Source organism: Musa acuminata, chromosome BXJ2-5 (assembly GCF_036884655.1).
Source record: "Musa acuminata AAA Group cultivar baxijiao chromosome BXJ2-5, Cavendish_Baxijiao_AAA, whole genome shotgun sequence".
Classification (NCBI taxonomy): Eukaryota; Viridiplantae; Streptophyta; class Magnoliopsida; order Zingiberales; family Musaceae; genus Musa; species Musa acuminata.
In genome coordinates this window covers 2,219,732-2,242,515 of record NC_088342.1, presented here as the reverse complement: position 1 = coordinate 2,242,515, position 22,784 = coordinate 2,219,732, and the positions used below count along the sequence as shown (strand labels likewise).

Genomic DNA, 22,784 nt, shown 5'->3' with positions numbered 1-22,784 from the left:
TCCTCTCTGCCGCAACAGCCGCAGCAACAACTGGGTCCGCAAATGATCCAAAGAGAGTGCCTCAGGTTCCGGGCGGTCGCTCGGGTTTGCCATCACTGGATCCCCGAGTGGGGCCGGTCGGACCCGAGGCGAAGTGGGGGGCTCCAGAAGTGTTGTGTGGGCCCAAACGGGCGGCTCGTATTGTTGCAGTGGTTGGACTGCCGGCGGGTGCGCCGGATGAGGAACGAGCGGGATGATGGCCTGCACCACATCCATTAGAGCTTGGACTTGACGGGCGAGGTCCTGGAAGGCCTCGGGTGACACAAGCGTCGAGTCGGCGGGAGCGCCGTCGGGTAGCGACAAACCCGGGTCGTTGGATATTTGCTAATATCGTTCGGAGGTCGTGGGGGGGTGTTCGTCACGATGGCCTCCGTGCGGGGGATGTTCCCCTAAGGCTTCAGTCGGATGCGACTTGTCAGCCGTGGGGTCGTCTGGGCCACTCGGGTGATCACCCGACATTCTGGGCCCTCCTAGCACCAAAATATTTGCGTAAACAAACTTAAGCCGTGGCCTCGGGGCCGATGCGGCTCGGTTCGGGTCCGGACGACGGGGATCTTCCCGGTGCGGCCCTCGGGTTCGCCGAGGTGGTCGGCTGCGGCAGTCCGATCAGGACGGGGTCAGCCGTCTCCGCCGGAGGGGGCTCCTCAGCTGGGCATGCGCTCCATCTGCCGTCCTACACACAGGTCGGGTCGGGAGGCTCGACTCGACCCCTCCGACGATCAAGTCAGTAGATGGTGGAGGGGGTAGAAAGAAGAAGAGTTTGAGGTGTCTCCCTAGTGTGTTCTTTTCTCCATCCCCCTTACTCGTTCAGAGCGCGAGGGTATTTATAGGGAAGCTTGTTGTTGTTTGATGTGCCCGCTTGCAGGGGGTAGGCTAGTAGCGTATGACATTAGCGTTTGCGTGGCGTGAAGAACCAAGCCTGAGTAGGCGTTAATGCGCCTCAGTCGGTGTTCTGGTCCGTTTGACCGGGCGTGAGGCGTTGGTTGACGTCAGCCGAGTCTTATCGTAATTACTATCCTCATTAGTAACCCAAAGTTCCTAAATCTTTGAGGGAGAATTGATCGGCCAGTTGCTTTAGGAATGCCTAAATCTCCAATGGATCATTACCTATGATAATAATATCATCCACATACACTAGAAGATATATTGTGTTTCCATTTTATTATCGTAGAAATAACAAGGTATCGGACTTGGAGTTAATGAAACTCATTGATGTCAAAAATGAGCTAAGTTCAGTATACCAAGCTCTTGGAGCTTGACGAAGTCCATAAATAGTTTTTTGTAGTTTGCAGATATGTCTCGGATAATGTAGATAAACGAAGCTATGAGGTTACTACATGAAAACATCTTCAGTTAGAGTCTCTTATAAGAAGGTATTGTTAACATCCAGTTGTCATAGGTGTCAGCCTTTTATATTGTCAAACTCAAGATAAGCTGGATTATTGTGGATTTAATAATGGGATTGAATATCCATATGAAGTCAACACCAGGTTGTTGATGAAACCCTTTGGCTACCAGACATGCTTTATATCTAGCAACGGATCCGTCTGGGTTTCGCCTAATTTGAAAGACTCATTTACACTTGATGATATTTTATATATGATGAAAGGGTACTAGGGTCCATGTAGAGTTATATAGGAGAGCATCATATTCTTCACATGTGGCTTTATGCTAGTGAGGAGATTTTTGAGCTTGAGTAATTATGGTGGGTTCACTGGCCTTATAGGAGGAGTTCGTTATAACATGTAGGTCAAAAACTTGACGTAGTTTAAAAATATTATTTTTGAAGCATGTTGTCATTAGATATCTAAGGGCTATGGAAATGGTAGGTTGTATTGTTGGTATAGCCAGTGTGAGTCACTAACATTAGCCAAGCCAGTTTATGGCACTTCAATATCACAAGATCTAGGAGAAGATAAAGCTAGTGGCAATATTGATGAGGGCATTCCATCATCAATAGAGGAAACTTATGAAGAAGGGAATAGAGAAATAATAGAGGGAGTGAGAAGCTGTTGAACTAGAGGAGTGCGTTGATCTTGAGGGTAAGGACTAGACGGTATTGTGGGAGCTTCATGTGACGGGATTAGAGAGATATTCCAGTAATGTATGTTTATCGGAGTAGCTTGTATGGTAGGATACTCATGGTTTTGAAAAGGTAAAGAAGACTCCACAAAAATAATATGACGTGATATAAAGATTTTTTGAGTTTAAGGTTCGTAGCAACGGAAAGCATTATGTTTGAGAGAGTATCCTATAAAAATATAAGGCTTAGATTATAATGTTAGCTCATGTAAAGCATAAGAACGTAGCCATAGATAACATAGACAACCAAATACTTTGAAATTATGAAGGTTTGGAAACTTGTGAAATAGTTTTTCCAATGATGATTGGTATTGTAGGACTGGAATGAGCATACGATTAATGAGATAGATTTCAGTTTGAAATGCTACTGACTAAAAAGTTGGTGGCATGGATGCGTAATGTAGAAGTGTGAGACTAATTTTAATTATATGCCGATGCTTGCGTTCGACAAAACTAACTAATTGAAGAGTATGAGGGGGTAACTTGAGGTATTATATACTACAAGCTATGAGGTAAGATGTAAGGGCTTGATATTTGCCTTTACTATCAGAGTAAACTGTTCTAATAGAAAATTAAAAGAAATTCTCGATCAACTTTCTAAAGTTGATAAAGATTGCTAAAACTTCAAATTTATGGTAGAGATGATATAACCATGTATATTTAGTGAAATAATCTACAAAAATAACATAAAATCTGAACTTGTCAAAAGAAGGGGTTGGGTCGGGGCCCCAAACATCGATATAAATAATTTTAAATGGCATAGAGCAAGATATGGAGGATGTTCCAAATGTAGTCTATGACTTTTATTGCTACGACAAGCATCATAATATGTTATAATGTTATTGGTTTTAAAGGTAGAAAGAGAATAACGAGAAAGTAATTTTTGCTACATAAAGGACGAGGGGTGACCAAGATGACGATGCCACACATCAACTAGAGCTGCAACTGAAGAGTGAATAGTGGGTTGGGTTATTTACAAAGCTGACGACCACCTATAAATGTTGTCTTTATTCTAGCCTGAGACTAAGGATACCCTGTGCTCAAATCCTTAACAAGAAAAAAGTTAGAAAAGAATTCAATTGAGATATTATTTTATTTATAAAATTGAGAAATAGAAATAAGGTTTCGTTTAATGTAAGATGTATACAAAACATTAAAGATTGTGGTAAGTGAATTAAGTATTATGGAACCAGTATGAGTAATGGGAATTCCTTTACCATCATCGATGATAATATCTTCATTTCCACCGTAGTTGTTATGGATAAATAAGTTTTGAAGATCAGAGGTGATGTGATGAGATGCACCATAGTCCACAATCCAATTAGGTTGGCTCATAATCGAAGTAGTCATGAGATTCACCTGAGGCCATCGTGATGGAGCATGGAGTCTAGGTCGAGACTAATAGACTTTCACGGAATGTCCAACTTTATAATATAATTGGCAAATGATTCTTTGTTAACTTATGAGGTCAGAATGCTAGATCTGATGATAAATGAAGTTGCCACCTTGATAGTTATGATTGAAATATTGATGACATAGATATGGGGGGGTTTGTTTGAGACCAATAGGTTCAAGAGACGACATAGCCAAACCTTTATTGATGTTTTTATTGTATTAGTTACTCTTCCTCCTATATTTTTGACTGACTTGAGTTGTGATGGTTGGTCCGACAACTTATCCTCATGCTTTAAATACATCTCATAGTCTATCAGCTTGTCATAGAGTTCTTCGAATGATATTGGTGAGTCGTATATGTTGAATCTCGTATTTTGATGATGAAACTACTTGATATATGTTTATTATTTAATCTGCGTTTTGAGTGACGCAGGGTGCTTCGATCAGGATGAGACAATTAAAGCAGGAACATCATGTTGTGCCGGAGGAACATGTCAGAAGATTGGACGTCGGGCCGGTGGATCGGTCGACGTATCGACAGAAGGCTTCGGGCCGTGGACTCGGGCATCGGGCCAAGAAGAGCGGGTATTGTGCCAAGGATATCGGAGTTGCGGAGTCAACTGGCCGATTGGGCAATAGGCTGCAGGAAAGGACGATACGCAGAAGAATCGGACGAAGCGTCGAGGGACCAATGACATGCCGGACAACTTGGTTAATTGCTTAGGATTAATTGTCTCGATCGAAGTTTTTGTTTTTGTATGTGCAGGATTAACTACGATGGAAGAAAGACATGCAGCAGGAGTTGCGTCGGAGTCATGACAATGATCACGTTGGGAGTTCAAGAGCTCGACGGAAGTTCGGACAGTCGTCGGAGGTTCTGCGGGAGCAAATCCGAGAAGTCCAGAAGCTTGCCAAAGGAGCTCGTCGGAACTTGCCAAGTGGATCGTCGCAGTCCAGGAGTTTGCCGGAAGTCCGCAGGAGCATCACCGAGGGTTCATCGGATGATCGACGGAAGTTCGCCGGAAACTCGCCGGAAGAAGCGAGTGACGCACCGAAGCAAGACTACAGAATATGTCTTAGGAAATAATCGTAGTTAGCACTTTGATTAAGTTAGAAATGGGAGGTGATCCCATTAGCTTAATCCTGGGGCAATTGGGCCCCTAAAGAACTCAAATTGGGTCGAATGGTTCAACCCATTCGGACCCAGGTTGCTATGGGAGGTGCAACCGCCCAGGCAGGGAGGTAGCACCGCCCAGGCTATGTCTCCCAGCGAGACTGGGCGGTGCAACCGCCCCAGCCAAGAGGTGCAACCGCCCAGGGCTCAGTCTTCGAGCGAGACTGGGCGGTGCAACCTCCTCTGTCAGGAGGTAGCACCGCTAGAGCTCAAGTTTCGAGCTCTGCCAGGCGGTGCAACCTCCCCAGTCAGGTGGTGCAACCGCCTGAGCTCGGTCTTCGAGCTCTGGCAGAGAGGTGCAACCGCCCCTGACAGAGGTGGCACCGCCCAGAGGCTCAGTCTTCGAGCTCTGCCAGGCGGTGCAACCTCTCCAGTCAGGAGGTGCAACCGCCTGATCCTGGAATTCCGGGATTTGATCGTTTTGAGCTCCAAATTTGAACTGGGTTGGGGCCTATAAATACCCCACCCATTCAGCACTGAAAAGATACAGAACTACACCGATTTCTTTATCTTTTCTGTGATTCTAAGAGCTCAAATTTGTGTTAAGTCCAAAAGTTCTCCTCTTTCTGTTCTTCAAGTCTTGAGTTGTAAAGAGAGGAGAGAAAGGTTCTGTAAGGGTTGTCTCCTGAGCCCGTCAAAAGGAGTGAAACTGTAAAAGGGCAGTTGGCCTTCGCCTATTGAAGGAAGGCCTCTAGTTGACGTCGGTGACCTCGTCGGTGGAGGAAGCCAAAAGTGGAGTAGGTCAAGACTGACCGAACAACTCTAAATCTCTGGTTTGCTTTTATTTTGAGCACTTTATCATTACTGCAAACCTCCTACATAGCTACTGCTCTCTGCGCTTTTACGAACAAGTTTCTAAGTTCTGATCTTTCCGAATCTGCATTCAGACGTAAATCGGTGTTTTCGTACGATCTTTACATTGCAGTTTACATTTACGTTTTGATTCTATTTATAACTGCAAACTGTCTTCTGCGCTTTTACGAACGAGTTTCTTTGTAGTTTACGTTTACATTTTGATTCCATTTATAACTGCAAACTGCCTTCTGCGCTTTTACGAACGAGTGTCTAAGTTCAGATCTTTCCGAATCTGCGTTTAGACGTAAACTACGTTTTGACGTAAAACTGTGTTTAGACGCAAACTGCGCTTAGACGCAATCTACGCTTAGACGCAATCTGAGCTTAGACGTAAACTACGCTTAGACGCAAACTGTGTTTAGACGCAAACTGCGCTTAGACGCAAACTACGCTTAGACGCAATCTGAGCTTAGACGCAAACTGCGCTTAGATGCAAACTGCGCTTAGACGCAATCTGCATTTAGACGCAAACTACATTTAGACGCAAACTGCATTTAGACGTAAACTGCGTAAACTGCGCTTAGACGCAAACTGTGTTTAGACGTAAATTGCACTTAATCATAAGTAATCTTAGAATTGGCTTTTGCATCAAAATAGTTTTTATCGAATGAACACAGCTTTCGTTTTTAATCGCTGAAAGATTTCCGCTGCACTAATTCACCCCCCCCCCCCCTCTTAGTGCTCTCGATCCTAACAATTGGTATCAGAGCGGGGTATTTCTCATTTCGGATTTACACCCGAGAGAAATGGCTCTTCAAGAGGGCTTTTCGGTCTTTCGTCCACCGTTCTTTAACGGATTGGACTACACTTATTGAAAAACTCGAATGAGAGTTTTCTTGATTTCTCTAAATCTGGATTTATGGAATATCGTTGAAAATGGTTTTCAACTTCCCTCTAAACCGATGAACGAATGGTCGGATTTAGAGAAGAAGTATTTTTCTTTAAATGCAAAGGCTATGAATGCCTTATTTTGCAGTTTGGACAAAAATGAGTTCAATCGGGTTTCTTTGTGCGAAACGGCTTTCGATATTTGGCGCACTCTTGAAATCACGCACGAGGGAACTAGTAGAGTCAAAGACTCGAAAGTTAATATTTTACTGCATGATTTCGAGCTTTTTCATATGAAACCAAGCGAAACCGTTATTGACATGTACACCCGTTTTACGGATGTCGTCAATGGTTTAAAATCACTTGGTAAAAGCTTTTCGGATTTTGAGCTCGTTAACAAAGTTTTGCGCTCACTTTCTAAAACTTGGGATTCAAAAGTAACTGCTATTCAAGAATCGAAAAACTTGAACCAATTTCCACTTGAAGAACTAATTGGTTCATTGATCACATATGAAATGACGTGCAATGCACGTGAAGAACTTGAGAACCACCTTCCAAAGAACAGGAAGGATTTGGGACATAGAACATTTGAAGACCACTCGAGCATAAGCTCAAGTGATGGTGAACTTAAACTACAAATGAAACAAAAATTAAAAAGTAAAAAGCATGGAACTACTTGCTTTGAACGCAAGAAGAAGAACAAAAACTGGGATGAATCGAGCTCCTCCGAAGACGAGGAGAAAATCAACAAAGGCGAGGTGGCAAACTACGCCTTTACGGCTTTCGATGCTGAGGTAATCAAAATGCCTTTAATTTACTTTGAAATTACATGATGCTTTTCATAAAGCATTTCTCCTTTTTTAATTTTCTTGAAAATTGCATGTTTAATAATTTTATAATAAAAATACAAACAATTAGGAATCATGCTTATCATTCTAGTAATTTTGAAAATAATCATGAAAATTGCATGTTTATGATAAACAAAATGATTTTGATTAAAAATACCTTATGAAATCATGCTATATGTGGTTGAGAAGTAATAATGTGTATCATGTTGATTACTATTGTTATTTCTCGATTTTGAGTATATGAAATCCTGTTTAATTTGAAGTTATGATTAATGAGTATATATTTTTGAAATTATGTATGATGATTCTTGATATTTATGGATTATCGATTTTCATGATAATAACAGTGGCTTTAAAAAAAAAAAATTTTTTGATGCATGTTTTCATAAATGAAAAGGCATGCTAACATGAAATCGACCACTTAAAATGAAACACTTAAAAAGGGGGAAAATATATTATCAATGAAATCATGAATCTGTTTATGTTATAAATTTTGTGAGCCATAAAAATTATTTTGATGATTTAAATTTGAAATGAGTTTTATCAAAATCATGATCTTGATTTATCAAATTGAATGAATTGAAAATGAATGATGATTTTTCTCTTGAATGATTGTGACTTGTATTCCTTGTATTCATGATATGATTTTTATGCAATTCTTTGAATTCATGAAATATTTATCTCATCACCCAATTATTTCTTTTCAATATCCCTCAAGTGATGATATGAATACATGAGATATTCATGAATTTATTTTGATGTATGCAAATGAGAACTTTCGATCATGCATGGTAGGATGCAATGTGACAAATTAATACCATGATGATTTGAAATATTTATGATCTGGAATGATGCATATGTTTTTTATTATGATAATGTATGATGTGTATCATGAATGCTTAAAAAAAAAAATTAAATAAATAAATGTTTATATCATGTTAGATGGTTTTACATATTATGCATGATAAGCTATAGTGATGAGTGAAACAATGATTGAAATAATATGAATGATGATTTGGAATCATGCATATAATAATGAGTTTATATGTTTTGAAAATGTGCATGTTTTAATTTGAAAATATAATGATGCACAAGTGAGATTGATACTAACCTTTATCATGATTTAAAAATTGATGTAAAGGGTTTTTCCCTTCTTTTTGACAATGACAAAAGGGGAGATAGCTAGCTTGCACAATTCAAAAAGAAAGCAAAAATTGCACTTCTCTTCTCAAAAGAGAAGAAATTGCTATCTTGAACATCACCAAGAAGTGCTATCTTGCAAATCTCAAGACACAAATGCAATCATGCAAAATTTATAATTTTGCATATCATTAAAATTTATGATGCTTTGGTGATTATGCATGTTCTAAAATGTTATAAAATTCACTAGCTTACATGATGTAGAACTTAGCTATATTGAACATCACCAAGGAATGCTATCTTGCCTATCTCAAGAAGCAAAAAGTTAACTTGCACATCTAGCAAAACTTATATTTCAAGAAGCGAGTGTTGCTTTCTTGAACATCTCAAAATTGCTAGCTTGCGGGCCTTAAAATGTAGAAATTTTTTGCTAGCTTGTATATGGTAAACTTGCTATCATACTACCATGATGATGAGCATGCCTTATCTTCATGATTATATTTAAAAAACTATGGCAAAAATATGTCCGAATGATTAAACGTGTTAAAATTATTTTTCGGACTTTTTTGATTAAATGATCAAATCACTTGATTGCCATAATGATTTTACACAATTACTTGCCATGATTACATGTTGGAAATTATGTGCTTGAATACAAATATTTCCATGATAATAAGCATGTTTTACCTTCATGATTGTAATTGAATATCTCTAGTAAAACCATGTCCGAATGTATGAAAGTGTCAAATTTCATTTTCGGATTTTCTTGATCCTAACAATTGGATTTTCTTAATACATTATCCTCTTCCAAACTTAACAAGCATATGTCATATCAAGTTTAATTCACATCATTGATTTTTGACATATGGAATCATCTAGCAAATGCACTTATCATGTGAAAAATATTTTTCGAGAAACATATTTGATGATTCCCTCTTATAGAAGGAAGATATTTTTTTACATACAAGGATTTAACTCACTTACATATCTTAATCCTTGCAAAAATGAAGTGTGCTTTAATATCTTATCAATTTGAACTTCATATATGGCTTTCCTCCTTCATGTAAAAAGATAACAAATAAAAAGGAAGAAGCAATAAAAACTATCTCCATGTCATGTTTTCCTCGAGATGTTTGCATAATTGGTATCCTATCACTCACTGTTGGAAAATGACATGAACCAACTTATGACATCGCACTTATATTTAAAATTTGCTTATATCGTTCTCCTTGTTGTTGATGACAAAGGGGGAGAAATATATAATTGATACTATGAGTGCCATATTTGAAGAATATGAATAGATGTTATGAATGCCATATTATGATGAGATATCAAAAGCAGCATTCATATGAATAGGTGCTATGAATGTCATATCATGTTAAGATATCAAGAACTTGAATCGCAATTTTACATGTTGATATCTTACCATTTGATGATAGCAAACTTGCATAATGGTAACAATAGATATTATGTTTTTCATGCAATGAGTTAAAACTTACATCACAAACACTTGATTGTGGTACTTCTCCTTTTTGTTGATGACAAAGGGGGAGAAGTATGTTGATGACATCACATGTTATGCATAAGTTTATGATGACATGTTGCTTGGATTTTTGAATCCAAGAGTTTCTATCAATATGGCATATTGATAGGGGGAGTTTGTTTAAACTCCGGGAGTTAAGGTTAACTCCATTTATGATGACATGTTGCTTAGATTTTTGAATCTAAGAGTTTCTATCAATATGGCATATTGATAGGGGGAGTTTGTTTAAACTCCGGGAGTTAAGATTAGCTCCGTCATCAAGTAGTTGTCATCATCAAAAAGGGGGAGATTGTTGAATCTCGTATTTTGATGATGAAACTACTTGATATATGTTTATGATTTAATCTGCGTTTTGAGTGACGCAGGGTGCTTCGATCAGGATGAGACAATTAAAGCAGGAACATCATGTTGTGCCGGAGGAACATGTCAGAAGATTGGACGTCGGGCCGGTGGATCGGTCGACGTATCGACAGAAGGCTTCGGGCCGTGGACTCGGGCATCGGGCCAAGAAGAGTGGGTATTGTGCCAAGGATATCGGAGTTGCGGAGTCAACTGGCCGATTGGGCAATAGGCTACAGGAAAGGACGATGCGCCGAAGAATCGGACGAAGCGTCGAGGGACCAATGACATGCCGGACAACTTGGTTAATTGCTTAGGATTAATTGTCTTGATCGAAGTTTTTGTTTTTGTGTGTGCAGGATTAACTACGATGGAAGAAAGACATGCAGTAGGAGTTGCGCCGGAGTCATGACAATGATCATGTTGGGAGTTCGAGAGCTCGACGGAAGTTCGGACAGTCGTCGGAGGTTCTGCGGGAACAAATCCGAGAAGTCCAGAAGCTTGCCAAAGGAGCTCGTCGGAACTTGCCAAGTGGATCGTCGCAGTCCAGGAGTTTGCCGGAAGTCTGCAGGAGCATCACCGAGGGTTCATCGGATGATCGACGGAAGTTCGCCGGAAACTCGCCGGAAGAAGCGAGTGACGCACCGAAGCAAGACTGCAGAATATGTCTTAGGAAATAATCGTAGTTAGCACTTTGATTAAGTTAGAAATGGGAGGTGATCCCATTAGCTTAATCCTGGGGCAATTGGGCCCCTAAAGAACTCAAATTGGGTCGAATGGTTCAACCCATTCGGACCCAGGTTGCTGTGGGAGGTGCAACCGCCCAGGCAGGGAGGTAGCACCGCCCAGGCTATGTCTCCCAGCAAGACTGGGCGGTGCAACCGCCCAGGGCTCAGTCTTCGACCGAGACTAGGCGGTGCAACCTCCTCTGTCAGGAGGTAGCACCGCTAGAGCTCAAGTTTTGAGCTCTGCCAGGCGGTGCAACCTCCCCAGTCAGGTTGCACCACCTGAGCTCGGTCTTCGAGCTCTGGCATAGAGGTGCAACCGCCCCTAACAGAGGTGGCACCGCCCAGAGGCTCAGTCTTCGAGCTCTGCCAGGCGGTGCAACCTCTCCAGTCAGGAGGTGCAACCGCCTGATCCCGGAATTCCGAGATTTGATCGTTTTGAGCTCCAAATTTGAACTAGGTTGGGCCTATAAATACCCCACCCATTCAGCACTGAAAAGATACAGAACTACACCGATTTCTTGATCTTTTCTGTGATTCTAAGAGCTCAAATTTGTGTTAAGTCCAAAAGTTCTCCTCTTTTTGTTCTTCAAGTCTTGAGTTGTAAAGAGAGGAGAGAAAGGTTCTGTAAGGGTTGTCTCCTGAGCCCGTCAAAAGGAGTGAAACTGTAAAAGGGCAGTTGGCCTTCGCCTATTGAAGGAAGGCCTCTAGTTGACGTCGGTGACCTCGTCGGTGGAGGAAGCCAAAAGTGGAGTAGGTCAAGACTAACCGAACCACTCTAAATCTCTGGTTTGCTTTTATTTTGAGCACTTTATCATTACTGCAAACCTCCTACATAGCTACTGCTCTCTGCGCTTTTACGAACAAGTTTCTAAGTTCTGATCTTTCCGAATCTGCATTCAGACGTAAATCGGTGTTTTCTTACGATCTTTACATTGCAGTTTACATTTACGTTTTGATTCTATTTATAACTGCAAACTGTCTTCTGTGCTTTTACGAACGAGTTTCTTTGCAGTTTACGTTTATGTTTTGATTCCATTTATAACTGCAAACTGCCTTCTGCGCTTTTACGAACGAGTGTCTAAGTTCAGATCTTTCCGAATCTGCGTTTAGACGTAAACTACGTTTTGACGTAAAATTGTGTTTAGACGCAAACTGCGCTTAGACGCAAACTGCGCTTAGACGCAATCTGAGCTTAGACGCAAACTGTGTTTAGACGCAAACTGTGTTTAGACACAAACTGCGCTTAGACGCAATCTGCGCTTAGACGCAAACTGCGCTTAGACGCAATCTGAGCTTAGACGCAAACTGCGCTTAGATGCAAACTGCGCTTAGACGCAATCTGCATTTAGACGCAAACTGCATTTAGACGCAAACTGCGTAAACTGCGCTTAGACGCAAACTGTGTTTAGACGTAAATTACACTTAATCATAAGTAATCTTAGAATCGGCTTTTGCATCAAAATAGTTTTTATCGAACGAACGCAGCTTTCGTTTTTAATCGCTGAAAGATTTTCGCTGCACTAAATCACCCCCCCCCTCTTAGTGCTCTCGATCCTAACAGTATATTCGAATTGTTGTTGCTAGTTCCTTATACTCATCTCCTAGACCATTCAGGGTATGAACTAGGACTTCTTCATCACTAAGCGAATGACCTATCAAAGCCAAGTCATCGATGATAACTTTAATATGTTATAGATAATCAACAATAGTACTTCCCTCTTGTTTCATTTTTATTAGATTTGATAGAAGATCAAGCATGCAAGTACACGAGCGATTTGCCAATATGGTTTGCAACTTGTACCAAGCTTCTGTAGCAGTCATACAAGAAGATATCAGTGGGGCAATGGATCCAACGACAGAGGCTTGAATAGTTTGAAGGATGAGACAATCTTGGCATAGTCATAGTTTGCTGAAACTAGAGAACCATCGACATAGTCTGGTAAATTATATCAAAATAGAATATTAGAAAGCACATGTTGGATATAATATTTTATTTATATATGTTGAAAGAAAAGGTTTTTCTTTTGACTGTCTAACAATTTTCTCGTACAGTAAAAAAAAAAAAAAAAAGAAGTCTTATCTGCTATCAAATACTTCGTGATATATAATAGCGTGGCTATCTCCTCAACAAGTTCCTTTCTTATTCTAAACCACACACATTCACGTGATAAGAAGCATGGCCAATTCATTAATGCAAGACAGGAGTGTCTGACTGGGACAGAAGTAGGAGACCAAATACAGGCAAGTCGTCTCTTCCAAAAATTATCTCGTGCTCTCCTACACACTTGTCTCGCGAGTCCAATAAGTGAAGGCCGGCATGCCACATCAGACGAGAAGAAAATTCTGGATACAGAATCCTGTCCTATGTATGTTGTAATTTAGATTGGTGGATCGCATTGAAATATAAAACACTTGAATAATAATCATCCAAGAGAGGCTCGTCATAGAATTTGAAGTATCATCGTTCGGGAAGAAGCAGTAAAGACTTCACAAGATGGTTCTGCAAGAAAAAACTTAATGTTATCTCCCTTGTGTACTTGTAAGGGACATCCGTTTTCTTGCTGATGACACGTTTTCTTGAGCAGATAACTAAGTATAGCTTTCGTTAAATGAAATATTGTTCTCCCACTTCAGAACCATCGCCATCGGACAGACTTGTCGACCACAGATGGCAGTTCAATCACCTCTATTAATTTGCACGAACCAACTGCAATGCGATCTCTGCAATTAAGTGTAGAAGATATTTCGGGCAGTGAGGTCACTGTCAACAGACAAAATATACGGCTCCATATTGATCGAAGACTAAATCGTATTGACGGGATAGCGAGTTGGATGGACAGCGCTGCACAAGAGAAATGCCTCTTGGTTCTCTCCATGGAACCGCCGAACTGAGGTTAACTACGTACGCCATGATGTGGCCATGACATGCAACAGGTCTAACACGAGGAAGGGTGTTGATGTAGCTCACGTTCATGCCTGTCGTCCAGTCGATCGAGAGACAGAATTGCATCTCACGACTGGCTCAGTTTGGTTGTCCAATAAGTCTAACAGCAAAGGAAGGTCCGACAGAGCTTTCAGAACCACAGGTCGTTCATTGATGACGAGGAAAGCCGAATACAAGTCAATGCATTTGGTACGTAAATGATGGGATCCACACACACCTCCAACTTGTGACGACCGTCTTCATGCTCGGACTTACCAAGTGGAATGAATCCATTGAGTTCTGGAGGTCTCTTGGAAAGCAACAGATCCCAATTACCTAAAGAGTTCATGATTCCTATAGATCCCAATTACCTGACTCTTCCTATGCTTATGATGAATATGAGGTTAATCTTCTCGCCCATCTCTATCCTGATATCACATATGAATATCTTCAGACACTTGTGCATGGAAAGTTGGTGGAGAGAGAGAAAGAGAGAGAGTACTCTACTCCTTGTTCTTATCAGTTCGTCTCCTGCTGGCCACCATGCAAGTGCCACACTGTTCTGGCATCTTCCACCATCTCCCACTTGTTCAACGCCATGGCCACAATGCTTTCAAGTGTTACAATACCCAACTCACTTATCACTGTAGTAACAATCATGGGACTCTTACTGACCCCTCCAAAGATGTGTGGTAAGAAAAAAATATTTTTTTTTGAATATTTATTTTACTAAATGTTGGTAAGAGGTAAAGTACCATATAATTAATAATAATTACACGTAATTGTTCGCATGACAAGAAGGTTACAATGAAAACAGTAGACAATCCATGGCGAAAGAAGAGAGTTCCCAAAAACAGTAGAGCAATCACAGATTCAAATACCTTAATCTAAAGAAGTCCATACAAAAGCTCCTCATTTTAACTAAAGATTGATGGAAAAAAGAAAGAGATTTATGGACACTGCATCAAATTCGAATGGCCATCCATATCTTTCCATATTTTAATCTACGAGTTTAAACCCTGGTGCTACAGACCTTTCCCTGCCAAAAACCCTTGGGACATATCAACACAGAGTCGATGCAAAGGCCACCTTTTGTATGCGTGCAATCGATTTGTGTCATCGAGAACTTGAGTTTAGTTGCAACATTGCATCTGTCTGCCACAAAGTCTCCTGCATAGTAAAGGATCCAGCTCCCAGGATCGCCTAAATAGCACTGAGATAGAGTCTGCTGACTGTTCGATGTCGATAGCTGGAATCGCACCGGTTTCTTGTCCCAGCCATGAATGTGCTCGGAGCTACAAATCCGACGACCAAAACGCTTGGAAGCTCGACCCAGGTGGAGCCGAAAGAAGAGGCTGTAGGTACCGGCCGGGAAGCAGAAATCAATTTCCCCATCCACCTCAAACCACCAAATTTGCTTAAGGTATGCAATCATGTGGAACCTGCAAATAAAAACATTCGATACGATGGTCACTTCCTTTTTCTTTTCTTTAGCTCAATGTGTTTACAACAATTGTATTATTATTTGATTTCTAAAGATTAGAAATGTTTCCGAATGCAAGTCCCTACAAAGATTGAAACTACGTTTAGACATTTGAACACCAACCAATATCAGAAATCAAAAACTTGTCGAGCTATAGATAATCAAGTATTGATTCAAAACTAGTAAACCGATTCCAAATAGCTACAGCACATACCTGACTAGAAATGAACTACATGTATCACAGAGCTGAGAAGGACTTCGACTATGTCAATTCAATGTGAAGATGGGATATGTGCCACCTATCGGACACTACTCTTCTCGGTGGGAGAGTGGTGACGTCTAAGAGAAGATGAGAAGGGTGAAGAGGTTACTATCAACTAATATTTACATGTTATGATGCCACATCTTAATCTGTCTATGCTTAACATCAAAAGTATGATAAAAATGGATGCCAACACTCCAACTAACACTGCTCTCCTAACCCTCTATTGCTTGGCCAAACAGTCCTTAAACCTTCAATTTACATCTTCATCTACAGAGAATCATTAAATTCACAGTTCTTTCTCTAAAAATAGTAGATAGTTGATGACTGCATGACACAGTCGAGAGGGACCTTGATCATGTCAAATCAGTGTTGACACGTTAACAACTTACAATTTATGACATATCTACATCGTTAGAGAATTATTAAGTTTAATAGTTACATCGTGACAAGGACTGATCAGGCAATCAAAAACTTACTGCAAAATAGTCGGGATTCAACAGAACAAAAAACCATTCAGCTGATCATCTTACTCGAGAATTAAATGATGCAGCAGTATGTCATGAGAGGACTTAGCATTATGAAAAGGTAGAGGCCAAATTTCAAATATCTCTTAAGTCAAAGACAACAATACCCATTCCATTTTTCAGGATAGCTAGAGTGTGGTTGCAAAAATGCAGTCTAAAAACTGCTTTAGGATCTGATTTCATGGAAGCTATTTGCAATGGCCTCAAAACTCCTCTCTTTTACTTTTCAGCAAAAAGGTAATTGTCTGCAGCAGATTGCTGTATCGATGAAGAACCTTCCTATCACTGTCTCACTTCATTAAGAACAAAATCAAGAAACAAGCCCGATAAAAAGCTCAAACGAACGTGTAAACAAGAAAAAGGAAGGAGCTGTGCAGTGAAGATACAAAACACTTACAAGCAAATAAACATATAAAATTTAAAGGATTAGTCAAAGAGGGAAATGTTACAAACAAGTTGGGCCTCACTCCCACAATTATAAGTGTCGCATGACCATGAAAAATGTGGCTCAATGTGAAAAATAGAATCCGATAGATTAATTAGCTTATCTACTTTATTGAACTTAAATCATCGACCAAAATGCTCAGATTAAAATTAATAGTAATGCACCCATAAGACCCTTTAAGTATATCATAGTCTTGTCCACTTCCGATGTAAGACTAATCGAGATGTTACAAATGCTATACCTCCAAAGCCAATCAACAAGGCCTGTTATTCCTTTGCAAGAAACCACTGCCATGTTCAAAGAGTCCTAAAGAACCTGTATCAACAGATTTAAATTCTACAGAACCTTGCTAAGATTGCTTAAGACACAAAAACTTCAAGAGCAAAAACAAAAATCCACAACAAGCATCTTGGCACATTACAGTGATATCAAATGACAACTGCAGACCTATGTACAATTCTTAGCATTTAAGAGATCTTAGAACATTTGCCTGTCAATGATTTAAAGACCGTTGATTTGTGCCACCCAAATTGTGGGTCTTTTGGATGAGAAAAATCACACATGTTAAGCAAAGTTAAAACTCTATTCTGCAGTAAAGGCCAACACACCAAAAATACTACTGTAAGTATATAGACAAGATCTAATACCTAGATTCTTCGGTGGGAAGGTATTTCCAGTATCTCCTGTCATCGATTCCGGTGATCAGCAATGCCTTTGAGGAAATGGACAAGCAAATTCCACCGCTGCTCTTCTCCAGCCAGAATTCCTAATTCACCATGTTTCGAAGCTAACGTTAGATGAATTCCCAAGAAAGCACCATAGCTCGTTCCACTACTAATTATCTCCATTTCTTTCCAGAGTTAAACAGGGTAACCCCACCCGAATCCTAAAGATTATTTCATCTCGATCTTAAAATTGAATGATCTGAGCACGAAAATGTCACCTTTAACATCAAAATCACCGATTCTTACTATCCTGTTCATATAATTCGAAGAAAAGGAGATACCTTGGTGCCCCCATCGAAGGGGTTCGGCCGGCACAACCGCGCGTAGATCTCTTTCTTGCAAAGACTCGTCTTCTTGCACGGGCTCTTCTCATCCGAGGCCAATTCCATCAAATGCCCGTAGTTCTTGGGTAGCTTCGTCTCCCACACGAAGTCCGCCGACGCCGCCCCTCGGAACGCTCGGCTGAGCCGCGCGGCGCGGCATATCTCCAGCGGGTCGAGGTGAAGCATCACCTCCGCGACGCAGTTCTCCGGCAGGTACCCGAGCCCCGTGTCGTGGCCTTCCGCCTCCCTCTCCGGGCCCATGATGCTCGAAATCCACGAACCCATCAGCCAGATCAGTGGTACCACCTCCAAGAGGGAAGAAACACACGAAGCAAACAAACCCGACCAATTCCCAACCCCAATGGCAGCGGTCCGAGCAGGGCGCTCACGGAAAGACGAGGGCTTTCGAGGACAAGAGCAAGGAGGCAAGAACCGGAATCGATTCGCGATCTATCAGTCGCCGTTGCTTTGTTGTTCGATTCGATGCTTTGCTTTGAAACGCCGAAAGAAGCCGAAGGGATTTAGGCCACGAGCTGTGACTGTCAGAAGAATAGCGCATCTATCTATTGAAATGCTGGCGGGCAGCCCGAACACCAAGTGGCGGGGCCGCCCCTGCTCTAGTCTAGTGTGAAAGCCAGGATAAAGACGACAGAATCCACGGCATGCCACGTCGGATTCGGAAGCCGGGAGGAAGAAGACGGAATCCACGGCGTGCCGTGGCGGCGGTGCGACGTGTACTGGCGAAAGTAGTGTTTACAGGTCGGCAAAAGACTGATGTTTTGCTTACTTACCAATAATCCACGACTCACTCAACCACTCGAGCTGTCATTGGACATCGTACGTAGACCCGGAGATCACACGTCAAGTGGGGGAAAGAGCCAGCGACAAACAGCCAGGAAACTGTGTTCGTTTGACAGCAATCTGTGTCTTCTTCCCCGGTCATTGTTTGCTTCCGACGGATTGCCGCGCCACGTGTAGACCACAGGGTAGGGTAATCAGATGCAGTTGTACCAAAGATCACACGAGCACAAGGAACAGCACTTGCAAGCCAATGCATCACCCATGTCCGAGGGAAGACGGTAGGGTTCTTCATACTTGGATAACAAGCCATGAACAAGGATTAAAAGTGCAGACAAGTAGGGAAAAAGGATTAAATATTTCATTTGGCAGCATACTTTTGCCCACAAAGCCATGCATCAGTTTCTCCTTTCCTGGCCTTTGGTGTTCCCCTGTTTAGTGTGTTTAAGGTCATAGTTTTTTTCTCTTCTCTGATATGTCAACAGAGTTTATTTCGAAGACATGTGGTGGCTGATCACATGGACCAATCAATCATCAATGACACTGACAGCAAAACTAGGAGCTGCAACAATGGATCTCCTTCGTACTTTTCTCAATTCTAAAAGACGAATGCTTCCATATTTTGAAGGCCGAAGTTTTACAGTATATGTACAAGAAACATAGATTCGTCCTTTCGTTAGTTAATAGAATAAAATCTTTAGGGAAGATGGTCATTAATCATTAGGTGAAGAGAGAAGCCACGAGTTAGTTCATTGTACCGCAAGCTTCATTCCACTGCAGCCCAACAGTATCGATGATATCCTCTTGTAGATTTGCTGCTTCCTTTCGAGGACCAGACCCATCGAAACCATGATCTATTTCTTAAATTATGTGGTCCAATAATATGAAATAAAATATATTATAAATTTAATTAGCTTTTGATCAAAATTATTGGTCGATATAATAGAGATTCTAATATTGGGAGATCGTTTTGATTTGATGCGAGAGAGACACTTTGTAGGCTCTCCATGGAGCTAGAAGAAGAAAATAAATGCTATTAAGCGTCATGAATCGCCCTTAGACAACTATTTCATACGTCATCTTTTAACACCATAACAATTCAAAACTTTACATTATTTAACTGCAGGCAAACACCGCAACGCATGAAAGTTCTAATAAAACACACGAGGCACAATAATCGACTATAAAAGCACAGCGTGTATGATGTCCTCCTAGCACAAGTTCTAAACCCCTCCTCACCACCTCTGGTTTTGTATCTTTGACTCCCATGTACCTACACCATGAACGAGGTAAAATTTCAGATATAGGTACATGTTAAGGTAGGAAAACTATGCCATGTAAAGGTGGCACTTTATGTTCGTTTTGGAGCAATACTGGTGAGGGAGAGAAACTGCTTTGACTAATAATGCGTTCGATGGATTAATATTAAGAAATATGACGCCAACGGTTCATCACGGAAAAGCAAAGTTTGGCTACCTTCCCAACATCATGACGGTCTCTTGAGGATTCGTTCCAGGGGAGAAGTTGAACGTGGAGCCGTCGATGACCCTAAGCGAGTCAAGGCCAAGAACTTTGTAGTCGTGATCGACCACCTGGCCAACTAAGCACCCTCCATGGTAATGGTATATGGTGAGCACGACGTCCTTGCAGTATTGCTCCGAGGAGGTGGGGTCATTCTCATGCCGTGGACGGTGCTTCGGGATCGAACTCGCTTCATCGTGATTGATTTGGGGTACCTAAACTTCGACAGTCCTTTCGACTCGAGCGCTCTCTTCATCGTCTCTAAGCCCTCGACACATGCCTCAACGTCCGCAGGCTCCGTGAAGTAATTGAAGGTGGCGGAGGGGTTGTCGTCTGGATTGCGGTTCTTGAACTGAAGGAAACCTCGAGAAAGAGGGCGCGCCAACTTGTCAAGTATTATGCCGCCTTGGAATGAAAACACGTCTTGCTTTCCTTCCTTAGACGGAGGTGGTGATAGTTGAGGGTTCTGCAATTTACTCACAATTATTCTGTTATATGGTTCCACGACAGCGTCGATAGAAATCTGAAAACAACCTGGTCGGATGTTTCTGTACCACCACCAGAGGTGTCATGGACGAGAGAAGCTGCTAGGTTGAAGCCGGTAAAGGACTCGACGTAGTTTCCTGAGTGAGTGATTCCGGCGACTTGGATGGAGCTGATCTCGACTGGCTGCGGCGAAGGGGCAGCGATGATGTTCATGGGGTTGTCCGACATGCCTCGCCCGATCATCGGCTGGTCCAATACCACCTCGATGCCAAAAGATCTGAGGTGCTCAGAGGGACCGACGCCGCTCAACATGAGTAGCTGCGGGCTTCCGAGGGCTCCCGCTGACAAGATAATTTCGCCGGCCGAGCCATCCTTCACGTAGGCCTCGTGCATGCCGCCCATCTCGTCCGAATACAGCACGCCATATGCCTGTGGCGTCTGTCTTCCTGCACCGGTATCAATTGTAGGCATATAACTTATGCTTCCTCTTGTTGTCCTTTAACAAAAATCCTTTGGATTGATTAATAAGAATTTTTTCTTATAAATCTTCATTTAAAAATATAGATTCGATATCAAATTGATAAATAAGACAACAAAAGTGAGTAGATAAAGTTAAAAAAGTTCTCATAAGAAAAAATATATTATCGAAATTAATACTTTATTACTATGAATACCCTTTTACTATAAGAAGTTGAGCTTTATACTCTTGAATACTTCTATTTATATTATATTTTATTTTGAATGCTTATTTCAACCCAATGATATTATTTTCTTTAGATAGATTTATTACTTATCAGGTTTCAACCTTCTCAATTGATTTGATTTTTTTATTATTTTTTGTTATTTCTCTTTTTTAACTATTTCCCAATGCTTGTAGGATTTGAAATAAATAAAATAAATATTAAATCATAAATTTCTATTTATGATCTGATTTTTCCTAGAGAGGTTATCTTTGTGGAATTATATGTTAAATTTAAACTATGACTAGTTGAGACTAATGATGAATTTTTTATAGTTAGATTTTTCACTTAATTTTAAGGTATGTCTAGTATTTTAGAATCTAAATTTGTTTTTCACTTTCATTGTTCTCCCAATTTGAACGGACCAATTCATCAAACATAATATTTCTATTAATAATAATTTTACCATTTATAGGATTATAATAAATATGCTTTAGATTATAAGAAAATAATCAATTAAAATATATTTTTTAAATTTTTTGATAAGCTTACGATGATTTTATAAATTTACCAATGCATAAGCAATACAACAACAAAAATTCTTAAGCGACTTATACTTGGCTTTATACTATATCAAGCTTCAAAAGAAATTCACTTCATAACAACTCTTGTAGGTGAAACTAATTTAAAAGATAATTATCCTTAAGTAAACTTCTTGTCATTTTAATGATAGTTTGCTTCTTGTATTTTAATGATGTATGCAATGTTCCTAATTCTCTATGAATATTATTTTTTTATAAAAAATATTAAACTCGTTTATAAAAATTTATTACTTTTATCTATCTAATGTTTCTTTATGCTTCTATCGGTTTTCCTTTCCACAAGTAGCTTGAATCTTAAAAATATTTTATATTTTAGTTTTAGAAAATATACTCATGTCGCTATAATCATTAGTAAATAATAAAAATTATCAACTTTCATCAAATAATTTTATATTCATAAGTATACAAAAATCAACATGAACTAATTAAAGACATTATTTCTTACTTTCCATATTTTTTTCAAATGGTCATTATTTCTTAATTTATTTGTCATAAATGTATCTTTCATATACATTAATTGTTTCAATTTTAGGCAATCCAAAAATTATTTCTTTTAAACTTAATAACCTTAAATCCTTAATATTAAAGTGTTCATATCTTAAATGCTACAAATTAAATTTATTTTTTTTAACTTATAATAAAAGAATATTTTTTAACCTTAAAAACATTAAGTAGAAATATTTTGTTTTATGTCATACATATATTGTCAAGGTGATTTACCTTACCTTGACTAGTTTTTGCTTCAATTATTTTTTTCCTTTTCACTTGAGTTTTCTCAAGATATTTAAATATTAATCTTATGTCAAGACATATGATTAAAATAACTATTATAAAAAATATATATCATTTAAGACATCATTAACCTGTAAATGAGTCGTGAATGATTTACTACTTTCTTTATTTTTTTTACATAGCTTGCTTGCTTTTTTTCTTTTCTTGTGATTTACTTTTATAATATCAAACTTTTTATAATAGTAATATTAAATTCTACTCTTATATTTTTTAATTATAATTTTTGTTTATCATACCCACCAAAAT

The 22,784-nt window shown here is 39.9% G+C and overlaps 2 protein-coding genes across 2 annotated transcripts; both read right to left on the bottom strand.

Annotated features, from left to right (window-relative positions):
- Positions 1-14,751: 14,751 nt before the first annotated feature.
- On the bottom strand, positions 14,752-18,328 carry LOC103983817 (F-box protein PP2-A13). Its single transcript, XM_009401106.3, has 3 exons — positions 17,618-18,328; positions 17,259-17,377; positions 14,752-15,336 (listed from the first exon to the last, which is right to left on the bottom strand). Exons 1-3 carry the CDS (start codon positions 17,942-17,944, stop codon positions 14,907-14,909), a joined length of 876 nt encoding a protein of 291 aa, XP_009399381.2. The 5' UTR covers positions 17,945-18,328; the 3' UTR covers positions 14,752-14,906.
- A 1,729-nt stretch (positions 18,329-20,057) lies between these two features.
- Positions 20,058-20,935, bottom strand: LOC135613220 (protein HOTHEAD-like). The gene is made up of 2 exons (XM_065110316.1): positions 20,513-20,935; positions 20,058-20,444 (listed from the first exon to the last, which is right to left on the bottom strand). The coding sequence occupies exons 1-2, from the start codon at positions 20,933-20,935 to the stop codon at positions 20,058-20,060; spliced, it is 810 nt and encodes a 269-aa protein (XP_064966388.1).
- Between the last annotated feature and the right edge of the window lie 1,849 nt (positions 20,936-22,784).